This window comes from Ciconia boyciana, chromosome 2 (assembly GCF_034638445.1).
Source record: "Ciconia boyciana chromosome 2, ASM3463844v1, whole genome shotgun sequence".
NCBI lineage: Eukaryota > Metazoa > Chordata > Aves > Ciconiiformes > Ciconiidae > Ciconia > Ciconia boyciana.
In genome coordinates, this window is record NC_132935.1 from 158,152,193 (window position 1) to 158,174,146 (window position 21,954).

Genomic DNA, 21,954 nt, shown 5'->3' on the forward strand with positions numbered 1-21,954 from the left:
GCGTGTGATGCCTGACTATCTTACCAAGTGAACATTGTTGGCACAATCAACTTTTCAAAACTGTGTTTCAGACTATAGTTTTTCATGCTCTCCTTTTATGTAATTCAGTACCTAGATGTCAGTCATGAATGTAACGCTGTGCTTTCTTCCTCAGTAGGTAATAGAGATCATAAATATCCACTAATTCATCACAAATGGGCAATAATAATGAATTAAGATGGGAGTTTTCCATTTGCTTCTAACTCTCCCTCAAAAATCATCCTTCCAGAACTTGTGTTTTCACTTGTTCACTGTTTAATCTGTCAGTTGTATTTTTTCCACTAGAAGTTGATAAATATTCAGTGTAAATACATGTACCATGCTCCAGGGTGTTGTATCTAATAAAAGAGGTTCATCTGCCACTATTTGAGATCTTTCTGGGCACCTGGGTTAGGTTAAATTTGTGTCTTTTAATCTTAGCATCTAACTTTGTAATATATATTTGTCAAAATTCAAGATTTTAAATAGCAGCTCTTAAAAATTTATGCTTGCATCCTTTCTCAAATATTGAACCTATTTCAAAATAGCCAAATACCTAAAGAAGCATCTCACTGTCTCCTTGGGTATATTATTCTTCTGTTTATTCTCTTCTTTGGAAACAAATGTAGAAGGCTTCTAAAAGTCAACATTACCATGCTGTTAACGCAGATGTTTCCAGGTCTAAGTATAATTTATAAGATATTACTACGGAAATTTCAGATACTACTTTTTGCTGACGGTTAGCACATGATAGCACTTTAATAGCAACCATATGTGTATATTGATCGGTTGTCTCAACCTTCCCTCATTCTGAGCATGTGTAAAGAGCAGATGTATTTTGCATATTACATTCCTTCTCAGAATAAAATTTTAATCAAAGTTCAGAATGAATACACTCTTAATGGCTATAGGCATACAGGGCTTTTCCTTGGATGGTGGTTATTAAAGCATCACTCATGCTTTGAACTTCTTCTGCCATGTGACATTTACTGTAAAATCTGGGGGTTTTTCCATTTTCCTTTTTGCTTCATGACAGCTTTGGGCAATTTGCTCGTTGGAGGCTGTTAGAGGTCAAATGGGTGCACGACAGGGTGCTCGGACACCAACACACTGCAACAGCCCCACATCGCCCTGCGCCAGAGGTGGGTGCAGCTGGTCTGGAAAGACGCACCATGTATTTACTTGCTCTAAAGATCAGTGGTTTTGGATAGTCCATGGCAGACTAAGCTGGACAGTTTTTAAACATTAGCTATAATTTAAGTGAAAATGAGGTTTGTGCTAGACTAAAGCCATTTCTGAATTTGAGCCACATCTGCCAAATAGATTTATTGGAAAGAAAAAGAGGGGGAACTTTTGCAAACTTTTTTTGTAAAATCGCTCTCCCCTGCCTTTTTTTCCCCACAATCTATGTAATTTTAAGAAGGTTTACTTAAAACGTACCCTGAAAGTGAATGCTCAACCTCAATTTAATTTGTTAGATGTCAAATCTTGCCACGGAAACCTTCCAATCAAATAAAAAATAAAAAACCCCCGAACTTATAGAAAAACCTGGGAAAATTCCTACTTTTTTAAAAAAAGCTACTGAACTGAACTATGAAATCTACTATTTGCACAGCTCCAGTCTAACTCTAATCCCCACTATAAAGTCCCTCTGTATTTTAGAGATGGTATTTGCCAACCGCTCCTTGGGGCATACTGCTCCTTCTCAACTCTCCTCGTCCTGCATTTAGCAGAGCAGAGCACTATTTGTGATTGCGGCCTCTTCAAAGCTTATTATGCCCATATTTCAAGTACAAAAGCTAAAATAACTTGCAGTTTCTCCCTAAGCAGTCTTAGTGTTTTTGGATAGATTGTATAATGCAGCTCAGACTCATGTGCAAATTGTTAATTTTAGAATTTAAATAGGTTTTGTTCTATTCAAAGGCAGTAGGCTAAAGGTTTCTGAAAACTCTGGTTTTAGAAAAAAAGGTTGGTCTCTTTTGGAGTTTGTGAGTGAATTAGCTTTTGCATCCATTGAGATACCTTTAAATGATAGTTAATACAAAAACCCTTAATTCATGCTGAATGTGTATGCTTTTCTGGACTCTAACATTATAATTATTTTTAAAGTACATGATCTTTTAAAAATCATGGAATATTAGTTGTTTATATAAACATAGATTTTGTCCTAATTATTTGTAGCCAGTAATGGTGGTATTCCAAAATAGAGCTGACTATTTCAAGTCATATTTCATTTTGAACAATCTTGTTCTTAAACACTAAAATGTTCTTCTATTCATTTCTGAACCAGGACCTTATTTATTCCTGTTATCCATCTATTGACAAGCGACTGATATTTATATACTTTGTTTATTTCCAACTGTAACAGGTTTTTAAACGGAGATGAATATTTTAATCTGCTGTTAGGCTGCTTTATACATTATATGGCAGAAAACCAAACCAGATCTCTGTGTGTGGTTTCTAAATTAAACCTAGTTTCCAATACCAAAATTAGACTCAGAGGTAAGTTTTTAATTTGGATTAACTTAATTTGGCAGTTGTAAGTGACAGGAGGACTGGAAAGGCAAAGAAAGCGAAAGTTGGCTAATTTCAATGAGGTATTTGTGTTTAACAGTGAAGGCTAATAATGCCCTTTTTCTGCATCCTGGATAGGTTTATTTTCTTTTATGCCGTTATTTGTGTTTAGTGAACGGCTGGGCCAGTAGTTCCCATTTGTAGTCTTTTAGCGCCGTGAAGTAGCAGAGAAAGTAATGGACGTTTGCAAATTAATACTTACCGTTATTTTCTGCTAATCTGATGTAGCTATCCTTTTTGAGCATAGATGTAATATCAGAGCAGAAGTAATTACTGTGTTAAAACTAGTACTGCAGCAGAATATTTTGCTAATTAAACTTGTTGCATTTAAATTGCTTCCTTTGGATCACTATATAGAAGAGAACCGTTTTGAACAATAAATGAAACCACTTTTTTCTCAGAGGCCTAGGATTGCAGATGGTCAGATTGTATGTGAAGCACCTAGGCTCTGAATTAGTCTTTTATATAAAAGAGAGAAAGGTAATTTGAATGTTTGAACTCCCTGTTCCTCCCACACATACACAGGAAGCTTGTCTCAAAATGAACAATTCTCTAAATAAAGACTAATAAGAAGCTAAATTAATTAGAAGGTGTTATTTGAAAAGACATTGATGAGAAGAGTCTGTCATTTTAGACAAATGGAATGGAGCTAAATAAATTAGGCCACATTAATATCTCATTGTTCTGTGAGCAGCTTTCTTTTATTGCATTCATTAGAGGGTACTTCTTGAAATGAGTCTTTTCTAGCCATTACGGATTCAGTTCTCATTTACCAATGCCTAACACACAGCTCCTGCATTAAAAATGTTTCAGCAAATCCTCATAGTTTCTGCAAATTAATATTTATGTTTCTGGATGCTGCACTTTTCATCTGCAACGTAGTAGGTGCTGAACATTAATTTTTTTTTCCCCCTGAATTGTCAGTAAAGTTTTACATCAAAAGATTTGGGAGGCAGAAGTCTGAACTTACTTTATGAAATAAACTGTATGCATAACTTGTACAATAGAATCTTCCTGCAACTAATATTCTTTCCAGTATTTTTTTATTTTGGTAGAAGATACCCTGTCTCATGACTTCAGTAGTCCTTTGATAGCTTTTTAAAGTGTCTTTTAAAAGGTTCCTTCAGTATATAATTAGGATACATTGGAAATGCGCATCTCATCACGCGTTTCTTCCTCTCAGAAAACGAAATGTATATTTTTCCTTTTCTTTTTCTCTCTCCTGCAGATGGAATATTTGGGAGATGTCAGCGAGTTCCAGTAATAGACAACTATAAATATGACATTTCACCCCCTGTTCTTCAGCGCCTAAGGATCGTCCTGGAGAAGCTCTCGCACAGAGGTATAGTAAAAACTCTGGAGTAGGGTTAGTTGCACTGGGGGTTACAATTATTTTGTGCCCCCTCTGAGGGGACGTCTTCAGAAGTTTTTGAACGCAGTGTGTTTCAAGCCCAGTAGCACAGATTTTATAAGAGTAAAAAGCAGTCTGACTCACCGAATCTGCAACAAGGACTTGGTGAGGCAATTTCAGGAGAGGTGCTTCCTCTCTATGTAGTGCATAACTGTGACTGACACTCTATACAATAAAATGTTAGCATCTATGAATGCTGGTGTCATATAAATAAATCAGCAGGAAAGAAAAATAATTTGCCATGTATACTTTTGCACCACAGCATATTTCAGGGTGCATGGGCAGAACACACACAACTTCTAGTGAGCTAGAAACAGTTCTTAACCTTCTAATGAATTCAGGTAAGTAGAACTGCTCTGATTTCCTTACAAGCTGCTGCATCTACTGTCTTCCTTTTAATTTTTATTCAGCTTTCTGAAGTTAATCTCTGTGCTCTTTCCAAAGCTGGAAAGGATGTTCTAGCTTCTGAATGACATAACTTGAACTAATAAATCAAAACTTGGATAAAGTGAAAGCCGATAAGGTGAACAAACTTTTTAGGTACTAATACATGAAATATACCTCTGTTGTAGACAGCTGCAGGATCAAGAAATCTTTGTGATCTAAATTGTCCCAAGAGGATTGCTGGAATGGTTAATTTTGCACTTGCATTATTGGTGTGGATGTTTGTTCCTAAATATTTTCCAGTTACAATCTCAATTACAAACTACTAATATTGTATTAGTATGATGCTAGCCTAATTGTGAGAAAAAATTGATTTGCAACTTCATGACTATGTGTAGAGGCTGGACTTCTAGTTTGGAAACCACTGATATAGAGAATTCAAAACATTTCCAGGGATTTATGTCCTGTCCAGCAGCCCATCCAAATGAAGCAAACTCGACAAAACTTGGTTGTAGTAACTCCTGGCTGATTAACAGTTACATGTGAATAGTACTTGTGGCTTTTTCACTTGTCATTTTCTAAAGGCTAAGTTATGCAAGCAAATCTGTGAAAATACTATTTCATCAGGGCAACACTGTATGAGTGGAAAAGCTAGTATCTGCTCTCTGAATATAGTGAAGAAGGAGAGCCAAATTCTTCTCACTAAGATACCTAAATTGATATCTAAATTGATCACGCTTGCATGGACAGCTAGCACTCATTTCCATTGCCTGAATGTTGGTGATGAGTCCTATGTAAAGCTTCCTCCACAGGGAAGTCAGAGGTGACCCCCGCCCTTCTGGAGGGGTACATATAGAGGCCGATGGGATATCCCAGGCCATCTCAAATGATGCTTACCTGTCTCCACCTACCTGACTACCATAAGATTTTGGTTAATTCAACTGAATTCCTGTGACCTCCCCCTACTAAGTGCTTCTCTGATCAATAAACTAACCTTCCCTAGGATCTCTGTTATCAGCAACCCACCTCCCTGGATGTAGCTGTTGCAGTAAACTGCAGTATGCTTCTTTTAAGGAAACTTGGGCATTGAAATTTGGACTTGTCTCATATTTTTTCATAGCAAGAGAATGACAAGGAACACACAGATTGAAGCCGTGGCGGAGAATGAAAGTACTTTTGCTTTTATCTTTTCTTACTCATGACATTTAGAGGTGCATACACAAATGTGTATATGCTTTGAACTGATATAAAACTTCTGCAGGCAGTCTTTGTGGCCTGTGGGTATCCCAGTGATGAGAATCTCAACTATATCTGTAAAAGATAATAGAATGCTAGAATGTCCTTGTTCAAATGATTGATGTCATAAAATAACTTTTTTTCTTTTTCCTTTTTCTCTCAGTATCCTTGGCAAATTCTGAAGTGTTTAGTGAGGACAGAAATATGGAAGGAGTAGAATCAATACAGGCTATCAGATTAAGGGATTACTGATATCAGGTGGCTCAGAGAAGACTCTGCTGTTTGCTGGTGCTATCAGATGTAATACATCCAGCCCTTAGGTCATGTTTGCTGGCTGTGGTGGTCACTTGCACAGTTAATGCTGTTCTCCTGCAAATTGTGTGCAAAACATTATAACCATTTCTGCAGTACAGATAAGCGTGACATTGTCAAGCCCACACAAATGTTTCAGGTAACCTGAAGAAAGGGCTTCACTTTTTCAGAGGTCTTATTTCCTTTATCTACGTAACACCCAGTTCTTGTCCTTTCCAAAAGAGTACTGGCTAGCTCCACTTGCTGATGCCCAGCTTCCCTGTAAGGGATAGGCGACAGCATCTGTTCTCTCCTTTTTGTAAAGAGCAGGACAAATTTATCTTGGAAAACTATATAGTAGGTCCCACGATACGTAAAACTTTTAATAAACTTTATATTGAACACTTTCTGGTTTTGTTAGACATATATACACTTAAGGACCATATAATTTGGAGGTTATTATCTTGAGTGGTTTTCAAGGTTTTTGTATATTTATTTTTCTAATGTGACTTGGTTTTTCTTTTTTGTTCCCTTCCTGATGTCATCTTCCAGTATTACTAATCTCCTATTTTTTTTCTAGCAATAGTCTGTTGATATCTATTTTCATAGGATTAAAAGAAATAATCCATAGAAAGCCTCGTAAAATTTACGTCCTCTTTCTTTCCTATTTGCTGATCACTTCTAAGTCATGCCTATATTTGAATCAAGGTCCAAATGGAAGATTGTATGGTCAGGTGCTATAAAACAAAGGACAACATGATATGAATAGCAAATATCATTTGATTGTGCCAGCTCAAAATGTTTACTACAATAGGGAAGCATACAACAGAAGCTTAGATGAGTGACACGCTTGATGATAATCTGTTTAATAAAGGACTTTGACTAAAATTGAATTCAGGTTTCATAACGGTATAGCTTTTATGTCTTCTTTACACATTGAGTCTATCTTTGACTACACGATCTACTGGTAGATTGATGATAGAAATGAATGCCTTGGAATATTAGCATTTCCTACAAAGAAATGATCTGTTAGCATTCAAATACCCTTGTTCATGGCATTTTCACTCACACTGTCCTTGAGTCAGTCAAATCTTTCAAAATACCCTTCATGAAGAAGATTTTCTGAAGATTCAATTTTTATAAATGTGACTATCTATATGGGAAAAGCCCGTCTCACAGTTGCTGAAACATGATGAATCACTTTCTGAAATTGGTAGTGCTATAATTTATGAGGAGTTGAAACATTTCTCATTGTCTGATAAACAGAACAATCAAAACGATGCTGTTTAGATAGGACTGAATCATTGGAAAAGGGGAATGAAGGAAGTATCAGCATAGAGGGGTGAACGAGTAGTGCCTGAAGGAAATGGAAATACTTATCCCTATGGTTGATCTTCTGCATCTTCTTGTCCAGCTTGGGAGAAGATACTTCTTGGAATATACCAAGAATGATAAATCATCTATACACTTCCCTGTTTAGCTAAAATGCACCAAATACTTTTTTTTTACTTAAATGGATTAAACAGATTATAAAATGTTTTGTTTTCTTCTTGTCTCAACAATATTATTGTGAAGGCAAAGTGATTGCATCACTAAGATTCTTAGCAAGATTGTGGAAACACAGTTTCATGCTGATGGTTGACCTATAAGACTAGAAGCATGGAAAATGAGATAGGAGGACTAATCATGGTACATTATAACTCAAGCGTGAATGCATAAATAGTACTTGAAATATCAGCATAAGCAAGAATAAAAGAGAACAGTAGTATTTCTCAACTTGCTTACTCCAAGAGGGATTTACATTTGTTTGATAGAATAGTTTCTATCCAGTGATTCAGACTAGCTGATAACATGGTACTAACTCTGTGAAAGTGCAGCTGCCATAGCAATGAGCCATTAGTAGAAGAAAGAGCTCAGAGATGGAGCCTGGAGGACACACTTCCTTAAAGATATCAGAACAAGGGGATTGCTCAGGGTCATAACAAATTTCCATCTGACTTAGGATTCTGCCTCTGGGAGTGGCCACTGTGCATGTTTAGGGAAAAAATGTGAGGAAAGTTCAAGCATACAGAAGCATTTCACAGCGTTCATACCTTCTCAGCGTTATGTGCTTGGTGGCATGTCGTTCTCCTGAGCTAGAAGTCATATTTTTGTGTTTGCTGTATGCCCGGTGGACACTGTTTCTAGCACAGTTCAACAGGATACTGTGTATTAGAAACAAGGCATGTTACACTAACAATTGGTAGTTGAGGTTCTGTCTTCTGTTTTACTTAAATTTTAACTAAATTACAGCTGTTGTCACTTTACTGCAGGAACCGAGCAGCATGCCTATTTGGAAAACAAATCAGATAAATGTTCTTTGTCTTGTTTATGTAAGTTGGAGTCATTACTAAACGATTCCTGAGTATGCTTGCTGCTACTTAATTTTTGCTATAACACCTTCTTGTTCTAAACTTTACTTTCAAGGAAAGCAATTTCTTTTCCACTATTATGAAGAAAGTCCTGCTGAAGATATTAAAAAATCAACAATGTTATTAGGAGAACCAAAAAGAGTAGGGTACACTTTTAAATTAATTTAGCTCAAGTCAGCAAGATATTCTTGAGAGGCTCATGGGCTGTGGAAATAGGCAACAGATTTACAGACTATTTGAAAAAAATAGCACTTTTTTCCTCGTTTGTCTTCTTTGCAACCCAGAAAGCTCTTGACAGGGAGAAAAAAAAATATTTGTTCTAAATTAATTTTAACCAGTTAAGTGTGAGGTGATTAATATAACTTTGCTAGACATAATTTTATACTCTTACAGCAAATTTGTTTTGAAAACTAAAATGATTTACAATCAGTTAACTTGAAAATTGAAATGAATGTGACTTGTCACATGCAGCTTGTGAAGTACGAAAGGGTTGCTAAATATTTCAGTCAGGACTATTTTTCAAGGCAAAGTATCATTTGTTACTGCAATGAAGGACTTGAAAGTAAACCTTTATAAGCTTAGTTTTGAAATAATCTTAAAAGGAATGATACACTTCTTGCACATATTTGCAAGGTGATTATCACATCATTGTGGAGGTATATAGAAAGCTGAAAACAAGAGAGGTAGGAGAAAGCAGGTTTTTCTTTAAATTCAAATATTAATATAAAGGAAGGCAAACTCTTCTTTTGGTCTTCAGAAAAAAAAAAGTTTTACTTGAATAGAGCAGTGCGTTTACATAAAATTTCCCAGGCATCAGCTTGCTCCAGACATCTATGTACTTAACAAATTCTTCTCCTAGATGGGTGCTGAAGCCAGGAACTGAAGCATAAACCCCATGACATGCAACACTGGAGGAACTCAGCTGGGACTGGATGTATTTACCTTCTCCTGGTATCCCTGTCATGCTGCCTTAACTTTTTGGCTCAATGGACAATAACGCACTGAAAAGGTTGCAAGAAATTCCTGCTTTTGTTAAGTTTTAAAGCACCACTGGTATTTTTTCGTCTTCAAAACCTAAACAGAACTTCAGAAGACTGAGTTTCAGAAAAAGCAAGAAGTTTTATTTTATAAAACAGCAGAAAGAATACACTTTGAAATCTGCTTACCAGACATAATCTGATATGGCATTGACTTGCTCTTTGCCATATAAGACATTTATGAAAAATGTTCTTTCCAGGAAATTAGTATTTATGAAGAATGTATTTGCATTACAAAAATTGATTATGGGGGTAAAACAGATTCTATGTATTGTGGGAAAGATATTTGAAAGTACAGAAGAAAACTTTTTAATATATATTTAGTTTTATCTGCATTCATCACACTGTTGTATAAATCTTTTTGATTTTGCATCATTTGAATATTGGTTTTTTTGGAAGATAGGTGTGTTAACCCAATAGCATCATATTCCTTTTGTTTAAAAAGAATGATCAATCAGAGATTTTACTTGTATTTTTGATAAAATAACACATTAACTAATATGTTTGATAGAAAGGAGAAAAGGTCTGCATGTCTCCTTTGTGTCATGTTTCTGTCAGCTAGCAGTGACAACTGCCGACTGGGATCACAATGTATGAAATTCTTTGTGGCCCAGATAACTTTACAGCTCTTCTTCCGAAGGAAACATAGAAATTAGTGGTAATAGAATGCAAATATCAAAGGCTGTCGATCAGTTCCTGCCTTGCCTCCTTTGTTTTGAAGATCTTTGTGGCACCTCATGGATTTTAACCTCTGCATTAATGCTTAGTGTTTTCCATGAAGCTCTCTGCGCTGGCTCTTTCACAGTTTGTTCTCCTTCTGATCTTTGAAATTTGGAGATAGTCTGTGTTTCTTCCTCCTGTGGAAGAAACTAAAGATGTCTCTTCTTGTTCCTGTTGGACTTCACTGAGCAAGCTTGCCAGGCCTCCTCTGGATGGCCTTGTTCTCAGCATTAGACTGAGCAGCAGCTCAACAACAGAAAGTCTTTGTATTTGGGTTATTCATTAACGTGCTGCCCTGTTAATGATGTCACATGCGGCTCTGAACTTCATTTTTAGTCTCTTAGATCATTCTTTAAAAAAATTAACACCTTCCACAGGACCATTGGACTGGGCATACACTAGGCTTGAAGTGATATGGGTACACAATATGTTTTTAAAACGCACTTGAAAACACAGCAATCAAATTGCAGTTCATTATCAGTTGTTCCCACACTTGGAATGTCAGCAAATATCAATTCAAGCATGAGATTACTTCTTTAGCTGCTGTATTCTCTAATAATGCTACTTTTGGAAACTGTGAATAAAAATATAGCATATCCAAACTAATTATCCAATTTTGTACCATTAATCTATAATTATAGCACATTTACATATTCAACATAAGACTGTTTTTTATTATTTCACTACCAGTGTTTTCTTCCTTATTTGTGTGTTACTAGGGAATTTGATTTCCTTTTATATTTCTATATTCATTGTATTTCTTTATCTACAGATTTTATCTCTATGTACAGTGCCTCAAGTTCTTTTAAGATATCGGGTCTTAATGACACCTAGTGTTTGACGTATTTTTAGCTTTACAATAGGTACTCTAAATTCTGAAACATTTAGGCTTACTTTTCCAAAATCATGATTTTAATCTTATTCATACAAAACCTCAATAGGTAGATCGTGTCCCGCACAGTACACCACGATATGATTGAAGCTTTACTATTTTAGTAATCAGTATGAATTCTTACAAAAGTTCTTTTTTCCCTTTGCTATACAGAAAATATATATACACACATATATATATATATGCATTTTTTTCGCTTAAGATATTTTCATTCTTTATCTTACAGCTTTGGCAGAATGCTTCTGACAAATGTAGCAGTTTCCTGCAAAGGCTGGGTGATATTAAATCTCTTCTTTAATTCCACTTGTGTTTTCTTTCATGCTGATTCTTAGCATATACTCACTGTATTTCCCAAGTTTCTCCTTCTGTTTTGTTTTGCCTGTACATATGTGTACAGTCATGGATAGACAGTGCAGTTCATGGTAATAAAATCGTACTTTCCCTCCAACACTTGTCTGTTGCTCAGTTTCTATTTTGCAGCTTCTCACAGTCTTAAAAGTGCAAAAAGGACTTTCCCCCCATTTTGAGTCTTTTATTCCTATTGCTATCTGTTTTCTAATTAAGCATTGCACAAACCTGCACCACATATTTAACTAAAGTGTCTCCAATCTTTTAGGAAGTCTGAATATTCTTCCTCTGTTTGATTTAGCATGTCAAACATATAGCTATTAAAGTACTTTTTTTTCCTTTACCCCATTTTGGGGTTTGTGTGGGGTTTTTTGAATTCAGTATTTTCACATTTCTTTAGCATGGTCAGATAATTTATTTTCTTTTCTTTATTTTATCTGTGAGCTATCCAACAACACAAAACCTCTGACTTGGAAGAAAGTGTAAGGCTGCCTGAATCTGCAATATTTTAGAAACTTATCTTTTTGTTCCTTTAAGTTTTTTGTAGCTCCGCTTGCTTTTGTGAAGAGGAAAAATTCCTGCCTGAGCATCCTCTAGTTGTTTGATACATTCCTGTGTAGAAAGCTGTGTTGAGTCTTTAGATGGTCCATCATATTCACTATTCTATTAATTTTTTTCTTTGACTGATAAAAAAGTGCTGTTAAAGACAGAAGCACTCTCTGTCCATCCATCACTCTCTCTTCTAGTAGTTTTTCACGTCTTCCTGGTTTCGATACTATTTGACCAGACTAGAGATTTTCATGTGTAATAAATATCATCAAATGCTTTTCTTGAAAATCACTAGCTAGGTAGAGGAGCAGAAGGGTATTAGTGTAACTGCTGGGGTAAAATCAGCTGTTACCCATTTGTTTAGAAGCAGCTGGCTCTCGCATACGTATGTTACAGCCAATACATTATTTCTGTATTTTGTAGTTGGTCTGTGTTTTACCCAGTTGACAGGCCAAAAAGGCTATCTGGGACACATGGAGAGGAGCCACGGATACTGCAGAAAAGTGCAGGGGGCGCATCAGGCAGGGGGAGAGCATGTGTACAGGGGAATAACATAGGTGCTATCCCGAGCTGAGAGGATTGTACTAGACGCGTGGGCTCAGGGTGCTGACAAACCTTTTTTATAAGTGAAAAGAAATTGGCTAAAAAGGCAATGGGTGGAGGGAGAGGGACTGTATATTTTTTTCTCCATCAAGCTCCAGCCAGCTGACAAGCAGCAACTGATTTGAGTCGGAGTGCCCCAGATCTGGCCCTTGGGAGTGCTACTTACCCTTATAGATAGCATCACACTGCCTGACTTAATTGATGGTACAATTAAAATGTTAAAAATATAAAATGATTTAAAAATGATAAAGATATGTCAGCCTTAGCCAAGAATTTAATTCCATAAGCACTGAGTTTTATTTAATAATGTTTTGTGGTTTTGGTTTTTTTTCTCACAGTGTTGTAAGCACCTGGTTGGTAACACATTGGAATATCTTTGCTGTACTTGAATGTTAAGAAACAACCATGGCGAACAAAAGTCTGTGTTAGTTGTGGGAGTAAAGGAATGGCAGGAAGGTCACACATAGTCACAGATGAGACCCGTGCCCGTTTCTGTACAAGCCCAATCGCACAACTTGAAACTGACTGCAGCTTGTATGATGTTTTGGCTACTCAACTTTCTCAGTTTCCAGGCAGTTTGTGTTTGCTGAGCTATTCCAACTGATATATATTTTGCAAAAGATTTTTTTTCCTCTGTCTTCAAGGAGCTGTTATGTTGCTATTGCTATATTTGCAAGGTGATATCTTTTGGCAGGGTATTTTTCACAAACTTTATATTGCACATTGGTTCTTATTGAGAGCTGTTAATTTATGTCTTTCATGGTAAATGACCAATATGCAATATTACATATCTGTCCATAGTAAAAAAGACTTTCTGAGAAATTACTAGGGTATGTTACTGTATGTCCTTTGGTGTTGTCCTTATGTGAAAGGTTTAACAACTACGAGTCAAATAATTCATGTTAAATAAATGGAAATGCTTAGAGGAATCATGAAAGTGCTGGTTAAATGGTCCTCTGGACATTATCTAGTTCAGTCTCTGGCTAAAAGCAGGATAACTGGAAACGATATTGGATTGTGTGCTTGAGTCTTGAAAACCTCCAAGGAAAGGGATTTTAAAACCCTTTGGACTTTACCCAATGTTTGACCTGTTTGGCTAGCCCCTGAGAGAAGAGGTTCTTGCCACGTCCAGCCTAAACCTCCCAAACTACAACTTGTAGCTTTTGCCCCTTGTTTTACTATCAGCCAAAAGTAGGAAGAATTTGACTATGTTGTCTTTTCAACTACCCTCCATGCTGCTATAGGCTGCATTGGTGGTGGCTAAGGTCCACCCTTAGCCGCTTCTTCACAATACAAAAGCAGTTCCCATGCTATCTCTTCTTACGTTATATGGTTCTTCTGGTTATATGACTCAGTCAGCTTGGTAACCCTCTGTTGGACTTTCTCCAGTGTCTCAATTTCTTTACTGAACCCCAGTACAAGAAATTGGATCAAAAAATGGACACATAATCTAGATGTGGCCACACTGCTGCTAAGTAGAGGGGGGCAAAACCCCTCTTTTGAACCTCTGTCTATTCTCCTAATGTAGCCCAATACAGACTATTAGAATCACTTCTATTTTACTGTTTTGTTTAGTGTGCCAGGAAAGCAAGCCAAGAGGCACTCCTTGGGCCACATTACCTCTTTCATAAACTATTCTTTGAATTTAAGGAAGTACTAAGTTAGGCAGCATTATTTTTCTCCATTGTTCTGAGAGTTGCTTATGCATTTGGTACAGGTGCTCTCTTCCTCCCTCTGCCCCTTGCACGAGAGTAGGCAAGTGAAAAGACTTTAGCACTACAGCTCAGCTTTTTCAAATAGTTTGATGAGTTTCAGGTCTTTCCAGGTAGATTCTAACATTACTACAGTCATTTCTGATAATGTTATAGTTAGTGACGTTCAATATAGCATCAAACATCAAGTTTTCTATTCCGTTTATAGTTATTAGGTTTTAACAGGCATCCAGCTAAGAGACACATTCAAGATGTTAGAGGGACTTAATATTAGCCAATACTGCAAAACAATGTAAAAAACCCCATCCTAAATCAAAACTCTACATGATCAAAAGGTCAGTTATTTTGTTCGGTCACGTACCTTTTCTCTTTGCAACTCTTCATGAGATAGGTCTATTCTCCATAAAATTCCAGCTTTCCCATTTGAGCAGCAGTGTAAACGTATAAGCAAGATATAAATCCAAAACAAAAATATACCTGCTCTCATCTCCTACTTTTTCTGCCCCCCAAATGTTAGCTGGAAGCGCAGCATTTCCCTGCCTCCATGGAGCCTCCCTGCTGTTACCCCCTTGCCCTCACCCCTGCACAGAAGCAACACAACAGGCAGTTTGTTCCTGTGCAGAGACTGGTCTCCGGTCACTTGACATATGGAGCCCTCCTGAATCTTTGCTTCACTTTTCTCTGGGGTATTGCTAGACAGCATCCCCACTGTCAGACTCTGAACCCTTCTATCTCCTCCAGGTTGCGTGCTGCTCCTACAAGCCCTTTTTCCATACAGCACGTTCATGGAGTGCCAGCAACCTCTTGTCTAGGAGGAGGGTTGGTGCAATATATTTGTGCCAAGTGACCCCTTGGGCCTCTGCTCCTCAGTCTCCTCCTGGCATCTCCTGTAGTTTTTCTTCTAAAAAGGGCAAAATTTTAAAGGTTTGGACTTTTCCTCTTTAAAGAATAATACTTAGACTCTTCAAACAATGTTTGATATTCATCATCCATAAATTTCTATACTTGATAGGCTTATTATGTTTATCCTCATTTCAGAAAGAAGTCTACATATACTACCTTCGATGAGTATCGCCATGCACTGAAAGTATTTGCTAAGGTCAGTTCTATGTGACTTGGACCACTCACTCCCAGTGGAAAAAGAAACAGAGATTAAAAAATTCATTAAGTTTAAAATTGTTCACCTAAAGACTTCATGAAATATTTATGAAAAATGAATACTTTTACATAAGTCAGAATTGAATTGGAAACAATTTATAAACAGAAGAAGGGTTAAACTCACCACCTAATGAAATCATAATGAATAAGTCAATCAGTCCTACATAGGAAGTAAAATGCATTATCTTATGTTTTGAGTTATAGCTCCTACATTACCACCAATCTTCCTTTGAAAATCTCTGCAAGATTGGGCATTAGCATGTGTTTGCATATATGTGGGAGAGAAAATGATAAAATATTCTTCCCTTTCCTTCCATTGAAGTGAACTTTGTTTGGACACTGCCTGCAGGCTTGAGCAGGGGGCAGTGAATGCTCGGAGAGGAATACACTGATTTAAAATTTAAAATTAAAATGTTCATCGACACTGAAAACTTCTTAGTACCGTGTTATTAACCTGTGAGGTAATTCCACCAGTCAATAAATAGAAAAGGAATGCGGCCTTCAGCGTGAGTTGCTTAAAATGGGAGAATTTTCTTTAAGCTGAGAATAACGATAGAAAGACTGGATACCAAATTCAATTCAGAAATGAGGAAAATATGCTTGAACCCATCTCGGTGGAACTCAGCTTTTTCTCCCTTGTGGGCAGTGCAAAACCTGTCTGCTTTTAAATTTTAATTAAAACTTAGATTAGTTGTGATCATCTAATCTTTCCTTTGCACTGCAGTGTCTGATCACTATGTATGAATATCCAAAATTTAATCTACTTCTGGTCCTCCTAGATTTGACAGTCTAATTAAGTGCTCAACTCCAGCACTTAGTATATAAGAAATCCCACTTCATGTTTTGGTAAGATTTTACATAAAATTGGTCACTTACCTGTTCTGCTGAAATCTTTCTGAATAATTTTATTGTTTCATCTTTACTACTGCATTCATCTTCTTTAGGAACCAACAGATTTCCTTCCTGCATTATGCTAAAAAATTTATTTGAAGGCTCAGCCAAGCATTGATAGTAAAGCATTACTGACATCATACTGGGTTGTCTTAAAGACGTACCTTCAGTATCAAAATTAGTGTATAAAAATATGTGTACATACAAACATTGGCTCTAAAACTAGTGGCTCATTGTTTATAAAATCCCCTCTATTTTTCTCCCTAGGGAGTGGTGACCTAACAACATGTGCAAATATCTCTCTGTTATTTCTCGCATGTGACCTGGCCCTTCTCCCTGTTGGCTGTTCTGCACTTTTCTTCTGTCTAGGAATCTATCCTTCACCTCATCCCAGGTTCCTTGTGACTAATTTTTCTCCTTTGAACTTTGGGAAGAGATAACATTAATCTCTTATTCTTATGCTAGCAGCTAATGATCACAGAAAGCTCTAGCACAAGTCTGCCGTCTCCTCTTAAAGAAGTAGATCTTTTCCCTTACGCCACTTGGCTCAATGTGTATGGAGGCAGGTGATCCACATTCTGATAATGCCAGCACGTTATATGGGTGGAGATGTTATTTCAAGTGCTCTCAGCAGCTCTGTTGATGGTAGGCTTAAATTTGTTCTACAGGGACCCATCTCAACTCTAAAAAAATGTTAAGGGGTTGCAAATTTGCAAAATTGTTGATCCCCTCGCTTACCCCCTCGCTTACCCCCCATCCCATCCCATCCCATCCCATCCCATCCCATCCCATCCCATCCCATTCTTAATGACAGTGAGTCCCAAGACAGTGCTTCAAACACTCTGCCACCCTGGGTTGACTCTGCCGTTGCTGAACTAAAAATGTGTGCTCCGATTGTGTGGATGGCATCCATCACACACAGCTGTGAGTCTACAGTCGCTGTCTACTGGGGCTTTCCTTATAAACAGTAGAGAAACGGGCGCTTTTAGGGTGTGATTCACCTGTGTAATTTTAGACAACTGTAGGATGCAGTGAATCATATTGTAGATTTCACTGACTGTATTGCTTAGCTCTCCATTGACTAGGGCGTCCTTGGCTGATTACCTCTGCTGTTTTGTTTAGTCACGTGAATTTTGTCCTTTGTGCCTCACTGAATGCAATATTTAAGTTCAGCCACGTTTCAGGCCCTGCGGAGAGGTGTTTAGAGGAATTAAGTTGTACTTTAAGGATAAGTAGCTTCCGGTACAGCTTTAATAGTCTTATACAGACTGAACAGATCCTGAGAAACAATTTCAAATTCCCAGTGCTGGGTCATTAAAAAAAATATCAACTTTGCTGCAGTTTGCCCTGGCTATACTCTTGCAATATTTTAATTATTTTTCTGAAATCCTTTGGGTACTCATCAGTTGTCCGTGTAGCAGCATAAACTAATCAGTGCTCAAATTCTGACCTTTGTTGAATAGCAAGCACTCAGGCAATTTCTAATCCTGCTGTGTTTTTTTGGCGTAAACTTTTTTGTGCAACTCATGCTAGAATAGATCCTGGATTTATCTTGAACTTCAGTTTGACAGGTCATGGTACAGGCACTTTCCTGACAACTGATAAGTTTCCTGACAACTTATCTTTATTGGAAGGTAGTTCAGCTTTTAGCCATGAGAATATTCCTGTGACCTTAAAATTTCTGTTGTTTTATTCTTCACCAGTTTTCTTTAAACTAGGGACAACATAAACCTGTTTACATGTCTTTTATTTTCTAGTGACTCTACGTCACATAGTATTATTTTCCATTTTCCTTAAAGCAATGCTTTAAAACTATGCACTAGATCGACTGGGATCCTTCAGAATATTTGTCTTTTGTGGGGGAAGAAAAAAGCTGTTGTATCTTTATAAATTTCACAACTGCTGTGGTAACATCTGTTGGAATAGTCAGACTGCAATATCTTCCCTTTTACAAAGAAAGTAGGTCTGGAATGGCCTTATTTGATACTATTTCATTAATTTCAAAATACAGCACCCGTCTCTATGTTAGTCACTCTTTGCTAAGGCTACTGAAAGCATCATTTTTTATAATAAAATCTGCTATTTTAGAAGCTTTCACCTCCCTGCTGTTTTACTGAGCAAGTTGCAGCTGAGGGTGGGTGATGCTGAGAAGGAAATGGCATTGATTTTCTACATTTTGTCATACAGGAGTATTTTGGGATGTTTCTCTTTATTTTCATTTTTCTTTTTCAATGATTCAAAAAAATAGAAGAAAAATGCTCAGAAGTCTAGGAAATCAAAGTGTGCCTGAAAAATCTGTGAAATCAAAGCATGCCTGAAAAAAACCCCAAATGTGCTTATTTTCTGGAGGATTTGTCCTGAGACATTGAAAAGCTTGGGTGAACTAGCTTTCCCAGACTGAGTTTTACAACGATACAACCATCTAGGGCTTGAGAAATCAAAGGGCAAGAATTAAGAGTCTCTTGGTTTCCCACATGGATGACTGAGCAATAGGCTAACAAGCTCTTCCTTTAAAATCAAACTTCTTGCAGAAGTGTAACAATATTCATTCCGGGAAGCAGCATATTGTTAAATCAATATGACTTTTTGTTATTATGCTACCAATGACTAGTGGCATAGACAGTGTTTGCATTAAGAACAAGGTATAAGAGTAATAGCTTTTCTTTATTTATTTCACTGATATTATTTTCTCTATTTTTAAGGGTTTTTTTACCTGATTTCTCTTTTAAGTTTTCCACTTGCATAAATAATTTCACAAATGTGTCTACAGTGAAGTCTGATTAGCTGACTGTATGTCCTCTGACAGTGTATTTAGGTGAGTTGGTGAGTTGCTTTTACAGGTAATTCTAGGTATGAAAATCAGGCATGATGTCAGAAGCCAGAACCTTTTGTAAGAGTCAGAGCATTTATAACCTTCTATATGAGTTTCCAAAACATCCAACATCACCCTGTGTAGATGCTGCAACTTTAGTGGTGCAACAAAGAGCAAGCAGCAGATGGAGCATGCATATTGATTTTCGCACTGCAGGACACTGAATCCCACAAAGCAGAATTTAAACAAAATATGGGAACCCTGAGAGTAGTGTCACCTGTCCTGAGATGGGAGAAAATATCCTGAGGCTATTATCCCTGTTATAAATAGTAGTATGGACTTGGAATTTTCTTCCTGGTGGTGCTTGCTGTATTACTCAATACTTTGAATAAAGAATCTTAATTTTCCATGTGATCTTTCAGGTTTTGGAGGATTCATCAGGTGTCTGTGTCTACTTTTGAAAGAAAAATTATTGATCTGGGGTTGAATCACAGATACATAGAGAATAATCAACAATCAGTCTCTTTACCTGCTTTGCTAGGACTCCCATTAATGAATTTAAGTTCAGCATTTCTAGGTTTAGCTCTCATATTAAGCACAGTCCATTGTTGCACAAGTGATGCTTACATTCTTCGAGATTTGTGAAATGCATACTACAGCTCCTATAAATAAGAGATTTAAGGAACTTTAGATCATATTGAAGTGGATCCTTCATCTCCAGACTGCAGAATTACTCAGCTTTGTTTTGCTGAGTTAGTTAGGCAATAAAATGTCAATCATTGCAGAGTGTGTGTATGTTTATAGGCTGTGGTGTTGGAAGGAAGCTCATTTTTATTAGTGGGTTTACTGTTGGACCACATACAGTGAGTGAGCTATATGTATTCATTCCATGAGAATTGGTCTTATACTACACCAGTTAAGGTTACATGGCTCTTTGTGCCAGTAATTATTTTGTAACTCATAGCTTTAGAATTGTGAAAATTACATTATCAACCTCTAATCATTTTCATTAACCTCTGTATCTATTTGCTTTGTTTACAAGTTAAAGATGAAGGGCCATTGGGACTTTGGCTATTTGCTTCAATTGTCCACCATTACATCCAGTGTTTCTAATACTGAGCATTGCGAACCCGACCTGCAGTAGAAGTGTTCAAAGAGAGTCTTTGAGCTGCTCGAATGACTCATTTCTGTTTTGCTTCCCTACTCCACACGCGGTGCAGAATAGAATCCAACTAGTTTTCGTGTATTGGCAAAGTGGGGTGAAAACTTAGTCAGAAGATATCTGGAAGATGCAAAAAACACAGTCCCATCATGTAGCTGCTGTTTTTGGTTACAGCTGAGCTTTGTCTGAAATAAGCTCTTATTTTTATTACCCTGTTGCAGCAAAATACTGTTTTGAATTTTTGCATTTGTTCCTGCCCTCCCCTGTAAGTCATTAGGTCTGCTAACATATTTCTGCAGACTGAAAGAACAAATCCAGAAGTGATCTTTTGTTTTCACCACCTAGCAAGTCTGGATAGGCATAAAACCCCATTGCTCTGGGCTGGTAAGTGAAGAAGTGCAGTATTAGCTCACTCAGATGATTCATCGAGCTGAACATCCTCCTCTGACAGTGATCGGTAGCAGATATTTAGGGAAAGAGTGTAAGATACAGAGCAAGTATAGAATAAGCTTTTCCCTTATATGATTTCTGACACTCAGTGGTTTAGGGACTTCACAATTCCTATATACAGCTAAGGAAAAACTATTTGTAGATGTAGAAGCAACTAAAATACTAATGTTACAGCAAAGAAGCCATGACCTGTGATGAAATAGGAGGAAAGATGAGCAATAATTGCAGCTAGTCAGCACACACAGTGTTCTCTTAAAAGTCCTTTGTAGATCAGTGAGATTCAGTCTCTCAAATTTAGTCTATGAGTATTAGAAACATTTTTTTGGAATATTGCCTTCCCTCAAGCAAAAAATTCTTATTATTCATAATAATTCTTGAATTCTCTCAAGAAAATTATATAGCACATTCCTGGGATAGCTGTCCTGTTTTTCATTAAAATAATTTCTACGATAGTTAATAGTTTCTTCTTTCGGCCAGGGCTTCCAAAGCTCTTTGTGAACACCCCTTGGCATCCCTCAAAGGAGCCTGAGTTATTCTGAAGTAGAGCCACAGTTGGAAAAAGTTCTGCATTTCTAAGGACAAACATTGCACTGGTGCCAGAGCCCAGGGAGAGCATGCTACTCCCCTGCCCGCTCCACCAGAAGACACTTTCTACTTAATTCTAATTACTGCAGTATGGTGTAAATGAAACCTGGATCTAGTATTTTTATCCTAATGTTTTTTGGCCTATCAGGAGTAAAGGTTGGTTTTCTTAATAAATGAAGCTAACTGGTTTATTGAAGTCAGATTTGTAAGTCATGATATGCATGCTAGTGATACATTTCATAGGAGGCTTGCTTTAGGTTTTCACAATAACAGGCTGTTGGGCCACTGTCCTGTCCTCACTTTTCGGAATATCACATAGACATTTCCACTTTATCTTCTGTTTTCTTACTTTGGCTGTATCACCACTCATTCTCATTATGAATTTTTCATACATCATGCGTTTATGCTTTTAATGGAAAAGGAAAACATCAGCACCTTCTGGTTTGGGTAGTGAAACAGATGGACTGATTTCGCTGAAATGATGACGTTGTGGAAAAGTACTGGAAAGTTTAAGAGCAAAAATGAATCTGCCATGGATCCATTTCAAATCCTGATTTGGCACCCCAAGATTAACTGTGATCCAGCTGTGGAAAGGACCCAATTATTTGCCCCTTAATCTTTTGCAAACTGAGTTCCTGGAAGCTGCGTTCCATCTGCCTTGAAATCTGTGTCTTGGCTTATTTTTCACTAAGAAACGCTACAGCCTCTAA

At 37.1% G+C, this 21,954-nt stretch overlaps 1 protein-coding gene across 1 annotated transcript in view; it reads left to right on the forward strand.

Annotated features, from left to right (window-relative positions):
* Positions 1-21,954, forward strand: part of PTPRN2 (protein tyrosine phosphatase receptor type N2) — a 680,315-nt gene that overhangs the window by 169,592 nt on the left and 488,769 nt on the right. Inside the window, 1 exon segment of the mRNA XM_072851628.1 lies at positions 3,821-3,934. Coding sequence (XP_072707729.1) covers positions 3,821-3,934 — 114 coding nt within the window.